Source organism: Macaca nemestrina, chromosome 19 (assembly GCF_043159975.1).
Source record: "Macaca nemestrina isolate mMacNem1 chromosome 19, mMacNem.hap1, whole genome shotgun sequence".
In the NCBI taxonomy this organism is placed as follows: domain Eukaryota; kingdom Metazoa; phylum Chordata; class Mammalia; order Primates; family Cercopithecidae; genus Macaca; species Macaca nemestrina.
Genome location: NC_092143.1, coordinates 46,879,674 through 46,898,054, shown reverse-complemented (window position 1 = coordinate 46,898,054; position 18,381 = coordinate 46,879,674). Strand labels below are relative to the sequence as shown.

The 18,381-nt window shown below is 40.6% G+C and overlaps 1 protein-coding gene across 6 annotated transcripts in view; it reads left to right on the top strand.

Annotated features, from left to right (window-relative positions):
* LOC105499475 (SET binding protein 1) overlaps positions 1–18,381 on the top strand; it is a 383,331-nt gene that overhangs the window by 350,258 nt on the left and 14,692 nt on the right. For all 6 annotated transcript variants that reach the window (XM_011772037.3, XM_011772042.3, XM_011772081.3 and 3 more), the window contains exon 5: positions 3,317–3,487. In XM_011772037.3, coding sequence (XP_011770339.2) covers positions 3,317–3,487 — 171 coding nt within the window. The remainder of the gene's footprint in view (positions 1–3,316; positions 3,488–18,381) is intronic.

Genomic DNA, 18,381 nt, shown 5'->3' with positions numbered 1-18,381 from the left:
GTGTTCATAGCTTAGCCTTTGTTTAAAGTTTACTTAATATTCTTGCTTGTATTATTTCTGGGATTGTTTCCATTATCCTTTCAAAATTCAAAAATGGCTGAGAAAAATGTCAGGGCTTTTTTTTTTCTTTCTTTTTTAATTTGTTTTCCAAATCATTGGGTGGTAACTAGAAAGCTGTACTCTAATCTAGAAAATTCTAAAGGATCTAGGGTTTTCAAGAGAGCTAATAGTAACCATCTAAATTATAGAATGTTTTAAGTATCATTTTATTACTATTAGTATATTATGTAACATAAACACTTGAGTAGCAAAGTACACCCATGAGAGATCTGACTGGATCAACTCTAATGAATTGATGTGGACTGAGACTAATTTGGATTGTGAGCATTTGCATAAAAATGGGTACAACTAAAGTGACTTAACTCCATTTATTCCCAAGTGAGAGCTAAATATCTGACTGCTAATCCTGTTTATGGCCTTCATGCCCCAAGCATATCATAATTTGAACAAAGAATTACCTTCCCAACTTGTGTCCATGGTATAAAGATGACATATCAGTGAGTTTTTCCAGAGGAGCTGTTATGCAATAGAAATCTGACAGCTTAGATTTCCTGAGGTGTTCCATGGAAATTCTGCCTCCATCCATTCGGTGGGAATGCCATGGTGGTGCAGTGTACCAAAATGGGAAATTTTCATCAGACTCATGCCTGCTTTGCCCATTATCAGACTTTTTAGCAGCCACGTTGTGAAAACACCTCAGTCATTCTGCCCCTGTGCCCACAGGCTTCTGGATAGTTTCCAAACTGTGTTTGTTTTCTGAAAGGAATGAAAAGTTTAATACATGTTTGTGGGTTTTTTAAATATTAACAATAAAGAAGGCTAAGAAGTGGCCAGGCGCGGTGGCTCATGGCTGTAATCCCAACACTTTGGGAGGCTGAGGCTGGTGGATCACGAGGTCAGGAGATCGAGACCATCCTGGCCAACATGGTGAAAACCCATCTCTACTAAAAATACAAACAATTAGCCGGGTGTGGTGGCAGATGCCTGTAGTCCCAGCTACTTGGGAGGCTGAGGCAGGAGAATCGCTTGAACCCAGGAGGTGGAGGTTGCAGTCAGCCGAGATTGTGCCACTGTACTTCAGCCTGGGCAACAGAGTGAGACTCCGTCTCAAAAAAATAAAAAGAAGTAAAAACACTGCCTTTTCCTTACCAGTCTCTGAGCTCTCCTTCCTCAGAATAACCACTGTTACCTATTTTGATGTGTTGCTTTACAGATGATTTTGAATGCATTTTAAATATGTCTGTACCTAGCCCATGATGAGCACACCTGCAAATTTTACAAACAAGGCATACTATACATACTTGCTACACCTTCTAGTTTCTTGATGGTTGTGCCTTGCAATCTGTCTGTCACAGAATTTGATGTTTGCCTATCTCCACCTTCAAAGGGCTATGAAATATAAACTCCAAGAAAAGCATAAGTGGCATTTTTATTCATGGCATCACAACTGGGAGTTTCAGGGACCGAAATGGAGAATAGGAGGAAGGAAGGAGGTAAATGTCAGCATGACTGTCTTCCTTAGATAGTTACAGATGCCTTATCCAGGTGTGATACTGGGGCCTCTTCATCCTCTGCATGAAACATGCTGTCGGCAGACTGGGGTCATGGTCAGGTATTAGAGTATGGTCAGATGGACCAATATGATCCCTGGGTTTAACGTCCAGCTACCTGGAAACTTCCAGCTTTGACATTAAGAGCTGTATGAGTGAGTTCAGTTCTCTTTTAACCTTTTAGAAATGTGTTCTCTTCATCTGTAAAATTGAGAAAATTGTAATATCCACACTACATGCTTCACAGGGTTGCCACGAAGCCCAAGAGAAGCTGATCTCAAAATGGCAGTGAGATAATGTTACTCTGGGAGGGGACTGTATCACTCAGGTTAGTTAGGATAAAAAAAAAAAGAGTCAAGAACCAATATGGTAAGGCCCAATTTGTTGTTGTTGCTGTCAGTGTTATGTAGCTGACAGATGGAGAAACTGAATAGGTAACCATTTGAAATGGATTCACATGCCCTCAGCCTCTGGACTTACATTTGGATGAGTTAGAGAGCCTTGTTTTTGCATTGGGGTGGGGAGGAAGGTGCCCATATATTCTTAGTCATGTCAGGGAGAAGAACTGACCCTTTGCTTGCTGGTTACAATTGGTTCTGAGGAAGCAGCAGGTCATAGTAATGATAGTTGCAATAATAGGGATAATAATAATGTTAAGCACTTTCATAGCACGGACTATGCACTAGGCACTGTTCTAAGCACTTTACATCGATCGACTTGTTGGATGCTCACAACATCCCCTACAAGGTAGTATCATCACCACCCCATTTTTACAAGTAAAGAAGTTTAAAACTTGGAGAGATTAAGTAACTTGCTCTTCATCACAGAGTTGGAAAGTGGCGGAGCCTGGATTCAAGCTCAGGAAATGGAATTGCAGAATAGCTCTTACTGTTTGTTACATAGGAAATTTCTAGGCCCTTACAGGGGCACCTCCTGACTCCTCAGGCTTTTCAGCATCATCTGACATGACATATGATGCCTGTTATGACCAGACACTCAAAGGCCCCCAAATCAGCTCTCCTTACCCTACAGGCTGATGACACACTAATCCCCACAGTTCATCTGCCACCTCCAGTATGCTGGCCTCATCTGCATCATGTTTACTCCCCTCCCATGCCTTAGCCTGTGCTCTTACCGAAAGTGCCTTTCCCTCATCCTTGAAGCTTCAGCATGAGCCTTTCCCCACTTCTTTCAACACTGATCTCTACGTCCTTAGAACTCCCCAAACACCTAGGATAAGTAACACACAAGCCTGCACAAGCTTGCTGTCCAATTTTTCCTTCTCACTCAGTCTTGTTTCCCCAGCTGGATGAGATGAGAAGTCTTACTAGGGTAGGAGCCATGTCTCTTCCACTCTGAACTCCCCATCATGCTGCACACAGCACAGCCTCTGTAAAGATAGGAATGTACATCATCAGAAGGCAAAGGGTCACCTGATGGATTATTCTGCTTCACTAGGCCTATGCTGTGACCCCACCACTTCCAGACAGCCAGCCTAGAATGGCATCACTCCTAACCTCAGCCACAAAAGCAAAACCAGTCATAGCTATTTTTCCTCTTTAAGCATTTTTAAATTTCATTCTTGTTGTACCAGAGGGAGGTGTTCAAATCATTTGACCATTTCCTCAGATCATGTCCAGGTTATATGTTGTCTATCTTCCTGTTCCCTTAAAGTGACTGAAAGCTTTGGGGTTGTTATTTTTTAGGGATGCCAAGTCCCCACTTAAAAGTGGACCAGACAGCAGTGCATAGTAAGAACGAAGGCTCAGTGCCCACCATGATGACCAGGAAGAAGCCAGCCGCAGTTGACAGTGTTGCAATTCCACCAGCCCCAGTGTTATCTCTCCTTGCTGCATCCGCAGCAACATCGGACGCAGGTGAGCACTTTTCAGATGCTTTGGGTTCACCCCAAGCAAGACGAATGTGGAGAAAGCCCACTGAGAATGGCCTGTCGAATACAGGTAAGAGTACTCTGTTTTGCCATCGTCCCATAGACTCTGAACATGGGAGCTGTTTCAGCACTGGCTCTTTGAAGTGGGAGGAGATCTGAGAAAAGAAGGAGATCTCCTGGGAATGTGGAGGGTGGGTACTCTGGAACATTCTTCACTTTATTCTAACATGGGTCCACTGAGTAGCAACTAAATGCTAACATTATTAATCACTCTTTGTCAAGCCTTAGGAATTACTAATCTCTACATCAAGGGCCTTATATATGTTATTTCTTGTAGCTCATAAAATAAACACTTGTATCCTCATTTTCAGAAGAGGAAGCTAAGAGTAAAGAAGCCTGCCCCAAGAACCTGTGGACAGTCAGGATTCCAAAGCCCATGCTCTCAACCAGTGCATTTCACTGTCCCTTGCTCATCAGGGTTGAAAGACAGTAATCACTGATTTATTGATGCATCGATACCTCCTACCCATGAATTGATGAATTTCTCAGTAGTTCCCAGAGTCCTCGCCAACAGTGGATAAAATATAAACTCCTTATTTAGATATCTCAAGTTCTCCACAGCCTGGTCCTTTCCACCTCTGTTCCCCACAGTGCCTCCCACCAGCCCCTGTGCCCACCTCCACTGTGTCAAGCTCATCCCTGCCTCCAGGAAGAGAGGCCTTGGGTTTGACTTAACACCGGAACTTGGAGACAGCCTTACTCAATTCCTAATCACATCCTACAAGTCCTTAAAACACAGCTAGTCACAGCTCCTCCAGGATACCCAGAATGTCTACCATGCAGTTCCCATCATTTCACAGACTGCAACTTCTCCCATGTAACAAAATTGCACATACCTCAGAGGCAGAGTCAACTATTTAGATTCTTGCTATCTCCCTGACATGCAGCATGACAATGTTACATACATATTTCTTGAATTAACATATTAATGTAAATGTGGCAAGCACATTACAGTATTTAGAAAGGCCTGTTATGATTAGAAACCCAAGAAGAGACTCATTCTTAATATTTAGTCCAAATTCATTTTTCAATTTAGCAGTTTGCTTTGAGTAAAGAACTCAACTTGTCTATATAACTACCTCCTTCATGGAAAGCACTGGTAATTAGAAAATGAGCCCAACTGAAATAACAGAAAGAAACACTTGGAATGACACTTCCCCCAGTTGAATTCAGCAAAATACTAGTAGGTGTTTTGTGATAAAGGATGTTTTCATGGAAAAGTAGGTGTAGGAAAAGCTGCTTCCTTACCCGTGGTTCTTTCTTGCAGGGCTTTTCAGGGCCTTGCATTGACCAATGTGCATTGTGAGGTTGCAGGATCATATCTGAACACACAACCCTTTTTTCTGGGACTCTCTCTTAACATCTCTTGGAACTGGTGTTCTCTCCAGCCATTTGAAAACTCTTGCTCTGAAGGAATGGGGTCATCTCTCAAATATGATCATGAGCCTTTACTTGGTGTGAAACAAAAAGGTTTTGGTGGAATTGCCAGGTAAATGGTGACAGTGAGGAGTACAAGAAGAAGACAAAGGAGGGAAAGTCACAGAGAAATGCAGAGGAAGTTGCCCCTGAGATTTGATGGATTAGTAGCACCTTGGAGGGAGGGTGTCCAAACAAAGGGAGCAAGTTGGGCAGAGTCTTGGAAGTGGGAACTGGTGCTATGGCTGACTTCACGGAAGACATCATTTGGCTTAAGCAAAAGATTTGGGCTATGCTCTGCACCCACCCAGATCAGTGGTTATTCAACCTTGTCGATTAAGCACTGGAGACCTCCCTTTATGGATTGAGAAATTAGCCTTTGTGTTTCCACCTTTGCCTGCCATGCACAGATATTCCTCTGAGGCAAAAGACAGGTGGTCCCCTATTTTCCTCCCCTGCACTCTTTCCCTTCATTGTGAGAGAACTTATTCTTGGGATCACATGCTTATATGGGCCTGCCTCCTCTAGTGCATCCAGTAAATAATTTACAAATATGCCAAATGGGCAGTAGAAACAGGTGGGTATTACACTTTTATACTTGACTCCCTGGTAATCAGAGCTGAGCCCAGACGCCCCTGTTGCAGGATGCAAGAACGGGCTGTTTATTTTTGGCAGTACTTAAACGAGACCCTCATGAGAATTTCACAGATTTGGTCCATTTCCGGGTCTCTGGCTGCTGAGCTGGACTTTTGAGGGGAAACAGGCCAGATATCTACCCCAGGTGCTGGAAGACAGACCTTCCTGAGATTTCACTCCCCACAGATAAAAAGCTTCCCGCAAACCTGGGAGAGCTAGAAACACACAGGCTGGGCTTGTGGCCAATGCTCTGTTTTACACGTGAAGAAACTGAGGCCTCTTGAGATTCAGAGATTTGCCTGAGGTCATACAGTTGGATTGGAACCCAAATTTCCTGATTTACTGCCCGATTTCCAGTGGATTCCCACTTCTGTCATAGTCCCAACATGAGCAAAGGCAGATTTTTTTTTTCCATAAATATGGACTTCTACTTCTTTTGGAGAACAGTGAATGAAGCTCATAATTTGATGAGGTAGATAGAGAGCTTTAGCCAAAGCCAAGCACATAGTATGTAGTTAATAGTTTCTGGATTTGATCTTATTTAATTAGGTGCTTGAAATATATAGTAACATATATAGTACAGTAATATATATTTCTGACGAAACAACTCACTTAATTTTTGTTTTCTTTCAAGCGCCTTTCTTCATCTTTCACTATAAACAAGGTAGAATTACTTCTGGCTTTAGGCAGGGATCAGCTTATTTTTTAATAGGTTATCATTTCTACAGAATGGTTTTGGAAACACAGACAATTACAGGGAGAAAAGAAAAAGGAAAGAAGAGTTAAACTTAGGTGGCTTATAAAACAAATTTAAGAAATCATGTATAGACATAATAAGGTGCTGAAGTAATTCAATTAATTAGAAATTTTATTTAGAAATAATGGATGCAGGCCAGGCATGGTGGCTCACGCCTGTAATCCCAGCACTTTGAGAGGCCGAGGTGGGTGAATCACCTGAGGTCAGGAGTTCAAGACCAGCCTGGCCAACATGGCGAAGCCTCTACTAAAAATACAAAAATTAACCAGATGTGGTGGCATCCCCCTGTAATCCCAGCTACTCGGGAGTCTTCTGCAGGAGAATTACTTGAACCCGGGAGGTGGAGGCTGCAGTGAGCTGAGATCGCGCCACTGCACTCCAGCCTGGGTGACAAAGCGAAACTCCATCTCAAAAAAATAAAACAAAAAAAAATTTAAAAAGAATGGATGCAAAAATACCTAGTACAGTTCCTGACACATGTTACATGCTCAGTAAATAATCACTGAGTGAAACAAATGATTGAGAGGCAGTAGCTGTGTGCTTTTACAGCATTAAATATGATGAGAGACATCTGAGAAAAACATAATCTTGAAACTGCCTTTTTTTTTGTATTTGTTTTTGTTTTTTTTAAAGATGGAATCTTGCTCTGTCACCCAGGCTGGAGTGCAGTGGCGCAATCTTGGCTCACTGCAACCTCCGCCTCCTAGGTTCAAGCGATTCTCCTGCCTCAGCCTCCTGAGTGGCTGGGATTACAGGCACATGCCACCATGCCCGACTAATTTTTGTATTTTTAGTAGAGGCGGGAGTTTCACTGTGTTGGCCAGGCTGGTCTCGAACTTCTGACCTAAGGTGATATGCCCGCCTCAGCCTCCCAAAGTGCTGGGATTACAGGCATAATAACAATTAAATGAAAAACATTTGACAGGCACTTTGTTAGGCTGCTGGAAAATACTCGCCAAATAATTTCTCAGTCTCTAGTAAGAACAGTACTGTTTTCAAATAGGTGATCTTTGATAAAAGTACAATAAAGGAACATTCCCACCTTATGTTATAAACAATACAGTATGGGAGAAATGAATATGGGTCAAGGGTTTACAAATACGTGTTTTCTAGCTTGTATGCCTATATGCATGTGCTATATGGGTCCCCCAGGTTTTTGTTTCAGGCAATTTTTTTACTTTCTCAGAGTCTCAGAGGCATACTGATTATGACATTATTGATTTGTAAAAGGGGGCCATCGAGGAGATGCAGGAGGGAGTGGCGAGCTGGGAACATGTCAGTTTGTGAGCTACTGGGAGGGAGGATGGCGGTGGCTGCCGGAGGTGCTCAAACAGATCAGCCTTGGTGATCAAACTGCTCAATAGCTATTGATCAGCTGCAGTTCCCTGGTGCAGCCATGGAGGTCTGATTCAAGGGAGCACTGCATCATTATTGTGAGTAATTAGGGCTAATGCAGTAAAAGCGCCACTAAAGTTTGCTCAACGTGAGGCATAACTTGAAACAACTTCTATTACACTAGCCCAATAATGATTTAACAATCATATCAGATAATCCATACCTGAATAAGCCAGGCTGATTTTTCTGATTTTCTAGATGTTGAACTAACTTCTCAGGGAGATCATGTAATGTATAGAGAATTTGTAATTTCATTTCAGAAACATGTTTTCTCCCCTTATTTAAGATGAGTCTATATGAATAAGTAGATTCCAAATGGTGGTAAGAACTCAGTAAAACATCAAGGCAACAAAATCTGAATGGTTTTGCACTTGAAAGACTAGACTAGCAATAACGGGAAAACAAGTATATCCTTTCTCTCTCTCTCTCTCTCTCACACACACACACACACACACACACACACACACACACACACATCAATATTCTCTCATCTTAAGTCCAAGGAGAAAAAAAAGCGCAAACATGTATCAGCCATGCTATCATCAGATCTCAACTGCTCGAGGTGTAGCTCAGTTCAAGATAACAAGGAAGTAGAGTGAGCACAGCTCTTAGCTTATATCTGTTTTGTATCAAGGCTAATCCATTATTATTTCAAACTATATTATATACCATGTTTAAAACTACCAGAGCCAATGAATAAGTAAAAATATTTAAATTTCATAAGTCTTTTAAATTTTTAGGCATTTTGTTTCTCATGGCAGGGACTAATATTAGGGAAATCATTTTGTTATTAGCCAAACCATCAGTCCAATCAGAGCTAACTGATACCTGTAGTCAAGATGCAAAACCTTAATCTTGAAAAATTATTTATCTTTACAAATAATAGTGGGAATTCTTAATACTAATGAAATCAGAATGAAATTTAATATACTAGTAGCTAGAACAAAATGATTGTGAAAATTGCTTTCAGCTCCCAAATTCTAGGATACCTGAGTTTTCTCTTAGCCACCTGCCATCTATGGAAAGGGGCCCAGAATAATGAAGTAATATCCAGCTACAAAAAAGAGCAATGAATAGGAATTTAAGAATGATGCAATTATTTATTTTACTTCTTTCTTTGTTATGTGGAGTCATGATCTGAAGCCCCTAACCAAAATGACAGGTCAAGTCAGCCAAAATCTTATCTTTAGAAGAACGAAAATAGAAGAAATAAAGGTGCAATTTAATAGGATTTGGAACATCCAGGGACCACAAATATATACACTGAAGAAGTCACCAAATTGTAAAATATATTCCTATGTGCCCAGTCTAATCACTTAAAATATTCAGTAGAAAACCTCCCAAAGAAGATCCAGAGCAAACAAAGCTTAAATTTAAAGTAATTGTTCAAGTTGACTGAAAAGCGCTACCTATGGGCTCATGCTGAAGCATCACAAAATGAGCCGGTTTGCCCTGAAAGCTGTGCTGAATATGACAGGCCCATGAAAGGCGCCCCCTCCTGCAGCTCTGGGCCACCAAGGGACAAGGGACTCGGCAGGGTTGGAAGCTTCTGTGTTTTCCCATCACACACCAAAAGCCTTCTGAAAAGCCTCCAAAACCTGTTGTCATTTTCACTGTTAAAGGAGACATAAGTTCTTTTCTGATTTAATCTGAACCTCCTAGAGCAGCTGAGCCATTCCTATGGCCAAGGGAAGCCCGGGGAAGCACCAGATCTTCCAGAATCTGGCGCTGCCTTCTGCCCCAGCCTCATCTCCTTAGAAATCTCAACCAAATTTCCACTCCTTTGGGATTTCCACTGCCACGGTATTATTTTCAAAAAACTAAAAAGTTATTTCAAAGGCTCATTCAACTCTTTAATGCAAAAGACAGCATGGTGGTAAAGCCAGCCCAAAGGAGAATTAGAGAACGGGGCATTATGAGAATGCAGGCACTGGAGAAAGCGTGTAGAGCAAGTTGTTCAGTTAGTGTCGTAACAGGCAATAAAATCATAACCTCATAGTTTATCTCTTCTACCAAAGAAAAATCATTCGCTTCTTTGGTAGGCAAAAGTCCACAAGTTAACATAAAAGCTGGCAGATTGGCCAGGTATAGTGGCTTATACCTGTGATCCCAGCACTTTGGGAGTGGATCCCCTGAGGTCAGGAGTCCAAAACCAGCCGGACCAACATGGTGAAACGCCATCTCTACTAAAAATAATAATAATAATAACAATACAGGCTGGGCGCGGTGGCTCACGCCTATAATCCCAGCACTTGGGAGGCCGAGGCGGGTGGATCACGAGGTCAGGAGTTTGAGACCAGCCTGGCCAACATGGTGAAACCTCATCTCTATTAAAAATACAAAAATTAGCCAGGCATGGTGGTGGGCACCTATAATCCCAGCTACTCAGGAGGCTGAGGCAGGAGAATCACTTGAACCTGCTGGACCTGGGAGGCGGAGGTTGCAGTGAGCCAAAATCGTGCCACTGCACTCCAGCCTGGGCGACAGAGCAAGATCCATCCTCCCTGCCAAAAAGAAGCTGGCAGGTTCCAAGCCTTTAATCAGTAGTGGACAGCAAGCCTAACAGAGGCACATGTTCCTGTACTGTTAATAATCCTTGGGGAGACCCAAAAGGACTTGTCTCCTTCCATTTGCCTTGTTTCTAAGTTTTGGCTCATTTTTTCTATATACCACACATGGGCCATGAAATGCTCTGGTTGAATGCATGTGTTCTGACTTTATATTGCCTGTGTTGAAATCTCAGTGCTCCACTCACCAACTGGGTGATCTCAAGACTTCAGTGGTCACATCCGTAAAATGGGGAAAAGAGTATCACCTAGAGTCAAGGATTGTGGTGAGGAATAATGGAGATAATCCTCGGGAAATGTTTAGCAAAGTACCTGATACATAGTAAGAGTTCAACAAGTGGGTGCTGTTTTTGCTGCTGCTATTGTTGATGTTGTTGTCTGTTTTCTTCCCTGGATTGTTTTTATTTTTGTTCCACTTGCCCACCTGTCATGCCCTTTGAATGGCTAATTCATGATGCTTCTTCAAGCCTCAGCATAGGTGCCTTCAGCTCTAACAAGCCTTCCCTGACACTCATACTGAGAACCACGCCAAGGTCAAGTTGAATGCCACATTCTCTGTGCCTCACTGGCTCCCTATAAGCTCATTGATCATAGATTCCTACATTTAATACAGTGTCTGTGCTCCACCTATGTCCCACAGTGGACCAGAGGATCGCATAGTCCCTGTGGCCAGATCTTATTCAACTTTACCTAGCACTGAGGTGGGCAAACAATAGGTAATCACTAAATATTGGTCAAAGTGTATTGAACAACTGTTTCCTGCACAAAAGTGTTTCATTCATGAAAAGATACATTCTAGAGTGTATGAACTCTAATATTCATTAGAGTTAAGGGGCAGTGATTTTCCTTCAGTTTCTATATCAGATCCAGAAGCAGCAAACCACCCTAAGAAAGTTCACCAGATAGAGCAACCTGGAGCAACTTGGGAGCCCTCCAGCCTCCTTTGTTCATTAATAGCAGCCCAGCCCTTGGTTAGTCTCCCAGCGTATTGAGAATGATTATTCTTGAGTTAAGGATTCAGCCTATACGGCGTTGTACTTGCACTACAAAAGCATGTATTTATTCAGAGAAGGAGGAATATGCACACATATGTGTCTTCCTTCACTCAGAAGTTCTGTGAGAGTTTCAGGATAGGCCACTCAGTGGAAAACAGGAGAGTGCATCAGCCTATGCAGTACTTTAATTATTTTGTATGTGTTAGTCTTGCATTGTGGCCAGAGTATTGGTTTCACTAGGACAGCAACCATTTCCTATTTAGGTTTTGTCTCACTCAATAAGTATTGGGCATCTCAATTCCCAGAACCTTGGAATGTACGGAATGAAAATAAGAGAAGCAAAAGCCAGGAGTCTTGCTGTTAAGCAACTCATAATCTTATTTGAATGTCAGGAACCTTGCACGATGCTGAGTGCATAGTAGATACTCAATAGACATGTCTGGACTTCACTTAGCTAATTATTTTCTCTCTAGAGCTGAGATTTTAGGAAATACAGAGGTTTAATGACAGGTTTGAAAGTGCTGTGTCTTAAGAAGTTTAACTCAATTTATCTTCTCTGAATGCTTCATACAGATTATGCTCCCAACACCTCATGCCACAGTCAGACCCTCTTAAAAATAGAGTAAGGATAATAACACATTTTATCTTCCTCCCAGTGATAGTATCATTCACACCTCCATTGAAGCCCAGTGGGAGGTTTGGCTGTGAGGCATCAGATGCCTGGGGAGTCAGGTGCGATTATTGTAATGACCTCACACTCGGAAAAGAAAACCTCCCATACGTGAAGCGATTTCTATTAAGATACTCATTTTATATCAAATATTCAAGCTCCTCTTTATAAATGGGAGAGAATGGAAGGAGACTCTTATAGGGGCAGAGTTTATGTGGCAAAGAACGAAAGGGCACAAATATTTTATGATCAGTTTTAAGATGAAAGTGCGGCACCTGCCTTGTTCACTGTCACTTTCCATTTCCAGAAGTCTAATTAGATTGTGGGGGTCATGATGGCGAGATAATTTAGTGGCAACTGAAAGCAACTGTGTTAATGAGAAGGGGGCACTGTGCGTTGGGGTTCCTGTAATTAATGGAGAGTTTTTGAAAAACTTCTTGGTTCCAATAAAGTTGGCACAGTGAGCCCAACTACAGGAGTAGGGAGTGGCAGGGCAAAATCTTTCCTGCTATTGCTGCAGAAATGGCCTCAGGCAACGCAGAACTATGTAATGACTGTCATTAAGAATGATCTTGAGTGGTCCAGGCAGGCTGTAGTCAGTCTAAGACGGCAGAGAGACAGAGAAGAGGCATGGAGAGAAAGGAGGCAGGGAGAGAGAATAGACTAAGGATTGTGAGACAGGTGTGACAAAGACAGAGAGACAGAGAGAGAGAGAGAGCACTCACCTGTCTGCTCTCTCCATTCTCTCCCTGGGAGACACTGGAGTCATCCCAACATATCCTCCCAAGGACTCTCCTCCTGCTGCTTCAAATAGAACAGACTAGACAAACCTGGATTACAGTAAACTAGAAGGGACCTTTGCCAAACACTTCATGTTGCAGATGAGAAGATTGAGGCCAGAAGGGTTACAAATATTGCCTAACTGGGAACTAGGAAACTTGGACTCTTTCTGGCCACCACATTGAGGCAGAGTGAAACTGGATTTGAAATTCAAGGGTCAGGGTTATTGCAGAGTCCTCATTACAGTACTGCCATACTTTTTAATCCATCCCCTTAGGTAAGTCACAAAGTCTCACTGAGATTTCTGAGTTCTAGTTTTCTCATCAATGAAATGAGAAAAATAATTTCTGCCTTCTAGGCAGTAGCAAGAAAGAAATGAAATATCAGATGAAAACACCAATCACATATTCAAAACTTAACATGTAAGTGTTTTATGAAACCCTCTCATGTCAGAACTGAAGTTATCTCATGTCAGGATTTAATCATGTGAAGTCACAATTTAGCCATGTGATGACTTAGATCATAACATCCATTAACTATCCTTTAGAAACTGATATGTATCCTCACTCTCCCTTCCAAATACTCTTATCTCAGGACACAGTCCAAGCCCCCTACTCTTGAAGGCATTAGTGACTATATCAATCTCATCTTACTCAAACATCTGTAAGACTTTGTTAAAAATTGTCAACCTTTTTTTTAAGAGCCTGCCACACTGCACTCAATTCTATGAATGATATATACAAATAGAAGATTAGCCCCTGCCCCAGAGGAGCTTTAACACTACATGGGAAGGCCTGCCTCCAAAACATGAGATGACCAAATAGTATTTTTAAATGAATAGATCGAATAACAATCTGAGATACTAACAGAACTATTATTCAGCAGTTGATTTCAACTGAATGGTACTAGGAGATTTCTCTTTTGGGAAGAGAAGAGTTAAGATGGACTTCTAAAGATAAACTGAATTAGGTAAGCATACAGAAGCTAGGAGATAGGAATACAGCACTCATATGGAAATAATGGCAGATGAGTCTGGAAGGGAAATTTGAGATCAGAAGATGGAGTACCCAAAAGTCTAGAATAAGACAGGGTCACTATTCTGACCCGCAATGATAGCAAAATGACAGCCATGGCCCAGCTGCTGTCTACACTTGTGTTTTGGTTGGCCTACAGAAGGTTGTAAATTTTAAAAAATTAATTAGCAGTTTATGAACATCAGAAGATTTACATAATAATCAAGCTTTCTGACTTTATGAAACTATCATCTTTGGGCTCAGATTTTTTAACTGGCAGCAATTGATTGGAATAGGATAAATTTTGTCCATTAAATGTGCCATAGTCTCTTGTGTTTACCATGCCCTGCCTCCCACCTTTCTTCGTAACCCTGACCAGCTTCTCTCAGTATCTTGAATGTCTGGCTCCCTACAAGGAGCAATTGAAGGCATTGAACTGGAGCAGGATCAAAACAATGTGCAGGAACAGTTAATCTAGCAGCAATGATGTGTCATCTGCAGTAATATCTTCTGTTATTTAATTATGGAATTTAGGGGGTTGGAAAAGGCCTTCGAGATGGTGAAATTCAGAGAAATTTGGCACTCCAGTACAGACAAGAGTATAAAATTAATGAGGAAACTCAGGTTTTATCAGTCTTTTTCTAGCTCCTTGTCTTCTTTGCTTTCTTAAGGAAATATAGCATGAAACTAGCTTTGACATGAGACAGCCATTGCTTGAATTATTGCATTCACAACTTCTGAGATGTGTGCCCTTAGGAAAAAAATACTTGGTTTTCATCTCTGTACTGTAAAGAAACTAAGGGATACTAATCAAGGTCCTCAAGTGGTTGTTATCACAGGTAAATGAGGAAATATGTGAAATACTGCAACATACACTGTAGGTTTTCCAGAAATGTTAGTTCCTTCCCCGTCACCTTCATTTGAGGGCAAGAGCAATGCATTCTACTTGCCTTTTATGGTGTAAGGTATGACACAAAGCATAGATGTTACAAAAATAGTCCCCGAGTGTATGAATGGTTGAAAGCTACCTCCTCACCCCCACAACTAGGAAAGAGCTAAAAGTCCTTTTCCTCCTCTTTCCCCCATCCAGGACACCTAAAGTTTAAGATCTGTTGTTTTAATGTCCATTGGAACTAACTCTGTTAGTTTATTTTATGGAATCAGCTTTTGAAAGGGACGTAAGGAAAGACCTCACTTCCACCTCTCTTGGAGTGTCTGACCTATTGAAGAATACTCTTCCCCAGGAGTTATGTTTTCCTTGATACCTCTTTAAACTAAAAGAGACCAGATAGTCTTCATGAGACAATCAGGAAATATAAGTTAGTGCTACCAATGGATAGTTTCAAAAGACAGCGAGAAGGAACTGAGCAAAGGAACTGAAACTTTTCAATGGTCCCAGCAATGTGTGTGAAAACTCTGTGTGGCCGGGATCCAGGGCTAGCCAGCATCAGAAAAATGACAGGACACAGAACAAAAGAGAATGTGCCTAATATTACCTATAAATTCAGCAGGGATCCTTATCAGCCTCCAAGCAATCTTCCCAGAGTGCCTGGGGATAGTTTTGTTACTCAAAAATTCTCCTCCAGGGGATCTTCTTGAAGATATTTTGAAAGGACATTTTTTATTTTGAAATCTAGTTTTGTTAGTGCCTACATAGTCACAATCCTGGTCTTTGTCTTATACAAGTTGCCAGAGTTAAGTGATTTGGGCTTTACATATGGAAAGTTCATTTTGTTGTGTAATTAATGGGAAGCAGACTCTGGGAAGCTGATGATCCAGGCCCTTATTTATATGAGAGCATATGTCTGTGTTTTGTTTATGACTCACTCTCCTACTCCACGCATTGTAACTTGGATTTGTTTACACTAACTTTTCCTAGAATCCAAGCCACATGGCGTATGAGCCAATAATTTATGGTCTCTAAAAGGGAAAGATGATGAATGAGCTTTTTCTTCTTAAATTGTCAAATCTTAAATTGAGGAGGGAGTGTTTGCCGTCTTGAGTCTGTTCAAGCTTATACTTGAAAAAAAGAAAAAAGTTAAAGCAATTTTTTTTTCAAAAAACTCCTGGTATAGCACTCAGAATGTGAATGTATATATATTTGCCAAGAGAGCATATGACCCTTCTCCCATAATAAACCATTATGATTCTGATTCACATGCTTGGCAATGAAAAGACCATTCATGGTAGAGGCTATACATGTGCTGGGACAAGGGAATATATGGGAAACCTCTGTCTCTGTACCTTTAGTTTAATTTGGCTATGAATCTAAAACTGTTCTAAAAAAGTCTATTTAAAAACAACAAAAAAGACCATTCCTTCCCCCGCTTCTCTCTCTCTCCCTCTAATGTATAATATGTACATGTGTTCCTTTTCCAGGGGACTCGTCATTTCAGTCAATCTTCACGTTCTTAAACATCCTTAATGTCCTTAAGTGTTCAAGCTGGTCTTCTTAGTGACTCTAAATAAATTCCAAACTTGCTTTAGTCCATGTTTTTGTCATTGCAACTCCACTTCTCTTATGGAATGAAGTTTAGATATTGGTCTATATTTCACAGTACTTTTGGTTCTAACTGAGAGACTTCAGTTAATGGTGCTCTGAACAGAGAACAGCTGAAATATGTGAGGACCTAATTTAATTGACAGTGATTTGAATCTCCAAAAACATCCTTTCATGCCTCAAACACAGACTTTATGAAATAGATGGTAAGTGCTGTTCAAGTCAGGTCACACAGATTGATTTCAATTCAAGTAAGTCAGCTAGACTCTGTGCTGCTCACTAGGGGGAAGGCACAACATTCCATGCCCCTTATAGTGCCTGGCACAAACTGGGCCTGAATCAATGTTTATTCCAAGCATGAATACAAATTGCTAAGACAAGGTCCTTGTCCCTTAGGAAAACTACAATTTAAGAAGAGTGTTAATACAGATTAATCCCATAATCATAATAGAGGACGGACTAAGTGAAGTGCCATCAGAGAGATACAGGCAATATAGAGAGGAGCAAACAGATGAATGCTGAAATGAGAGTCCATGGATGGCTTTTAGGAAGAGAACTTAATTGGACTTTTAAAGAATGGGTGGAATATACAAAGACATGAAGTGTTCATAAAAAGCTTTAAGACTGAATTATAAACTGAATTCCAGTGGAAATTTGTGCGCACTGGAACAATGCCTGGTATTGCTTTGTTTTGTATCTTTTTTTTTTTTTTTTTCTCACTAGGGCAGAAGAGTTGCCTCTGGATAAAAGAAAAATGCAAGACTTTTTTCCCTGTTCAACATCAGATGTAATATCCTCTCTGACACTTACAGAAATAATAGAGTTGGGCACACACACCTGTAGGCTATGCAAAGTTATTGTTTCTGTGGTTCATCCATCTTCCACTAACCAAACAGACATGAGAAAGTCGAAAACAATTGGTGTAAATTTCTTATTGTTTTTAGGGAGAATACAAAGATAGTTAATTTGTAAATTGACATCTTTTTCTTTAGAAACTTCAATAAAGAAAAAATGATAGCATGGCTTTTAGTTACTTGAATCCAGCCCAGAGGTAGTTAAAAGGAGAGACATTAACTTTTAGGGTATTCGAGCCCTCTGAATATTCCTAAAAATGTGAGAACTCTTTGAGAAAACAAAATTAAGTTTCAAAATTTTCACAACAGACTAGAATATTAATTCACAAAGTTAATAAAATTAAACTTTGCAGATTTAAATAGAAGGCCTGCATTTAAGCTTAACACCCAATTCCACATAGCAGTGGCCAGTGTTGATAGCTGTTTATATGAAAGTGTTTAAGGGAGTTAATTGAGCCTCCATTTAACATGAGCCAACAGTAGGATGTTGTCGGGAAAAAAAAAAAATGCAGTTTTTTAAAAATGTAGCTTCTATTAATATAAGCATGGTGCCTTGATCACAGAAATTAATCAAACCCATTTTTCTGTACTAATCCTTCGTATCTAGAAAATCAGTTCAATTCTAGGCACTAAAATTTCAGATCAACTTTAGCAGATGACATAATCTCCAGAGAGTGATAAAAATGAAGAATTTGCTTTGATCTAGAATTCATCTGATAGGAAACACAGATGAAGGATTTGAGGATGTCTTACCTAGGGCACAGAAAACTTGGAGGTATATGACTTTTATAGAATTATATTTATTGAGAATCAAGGGTCGGTCGTTTCAAGAAATGGAGAGATTTGTCTGGAGACACAGAACTGAGGGGTGATGAGCTAAGATCCAAACCTCATTCTTCTAATGTCCTGGTCCTGGTCAATATGTTTTCCATCAGATTGCCAAGTATGCTAGCTAATACGTAAACAAATGCAGTTACTATTAAGACCAGGAAAAAAACAAAACAGAGATACTTACCGCTATATGTAATTCTTGAAGTTCTAGCATGGTCAACAGGACTTATTTTATCTGAGCCCGTGTTCATGTTTGTTATATGTTTCTTTGTTCTTCCCTGTATTTTTTTTTTCAAAGTTTAAAGAGACAAAGAAAATGTCTCACAATCAGGTAAGAACATGCATGCATAATAGTTGGGGTATTATATAAGAGATGGTATTTATGGTTAAGGATAAAGTGATACCA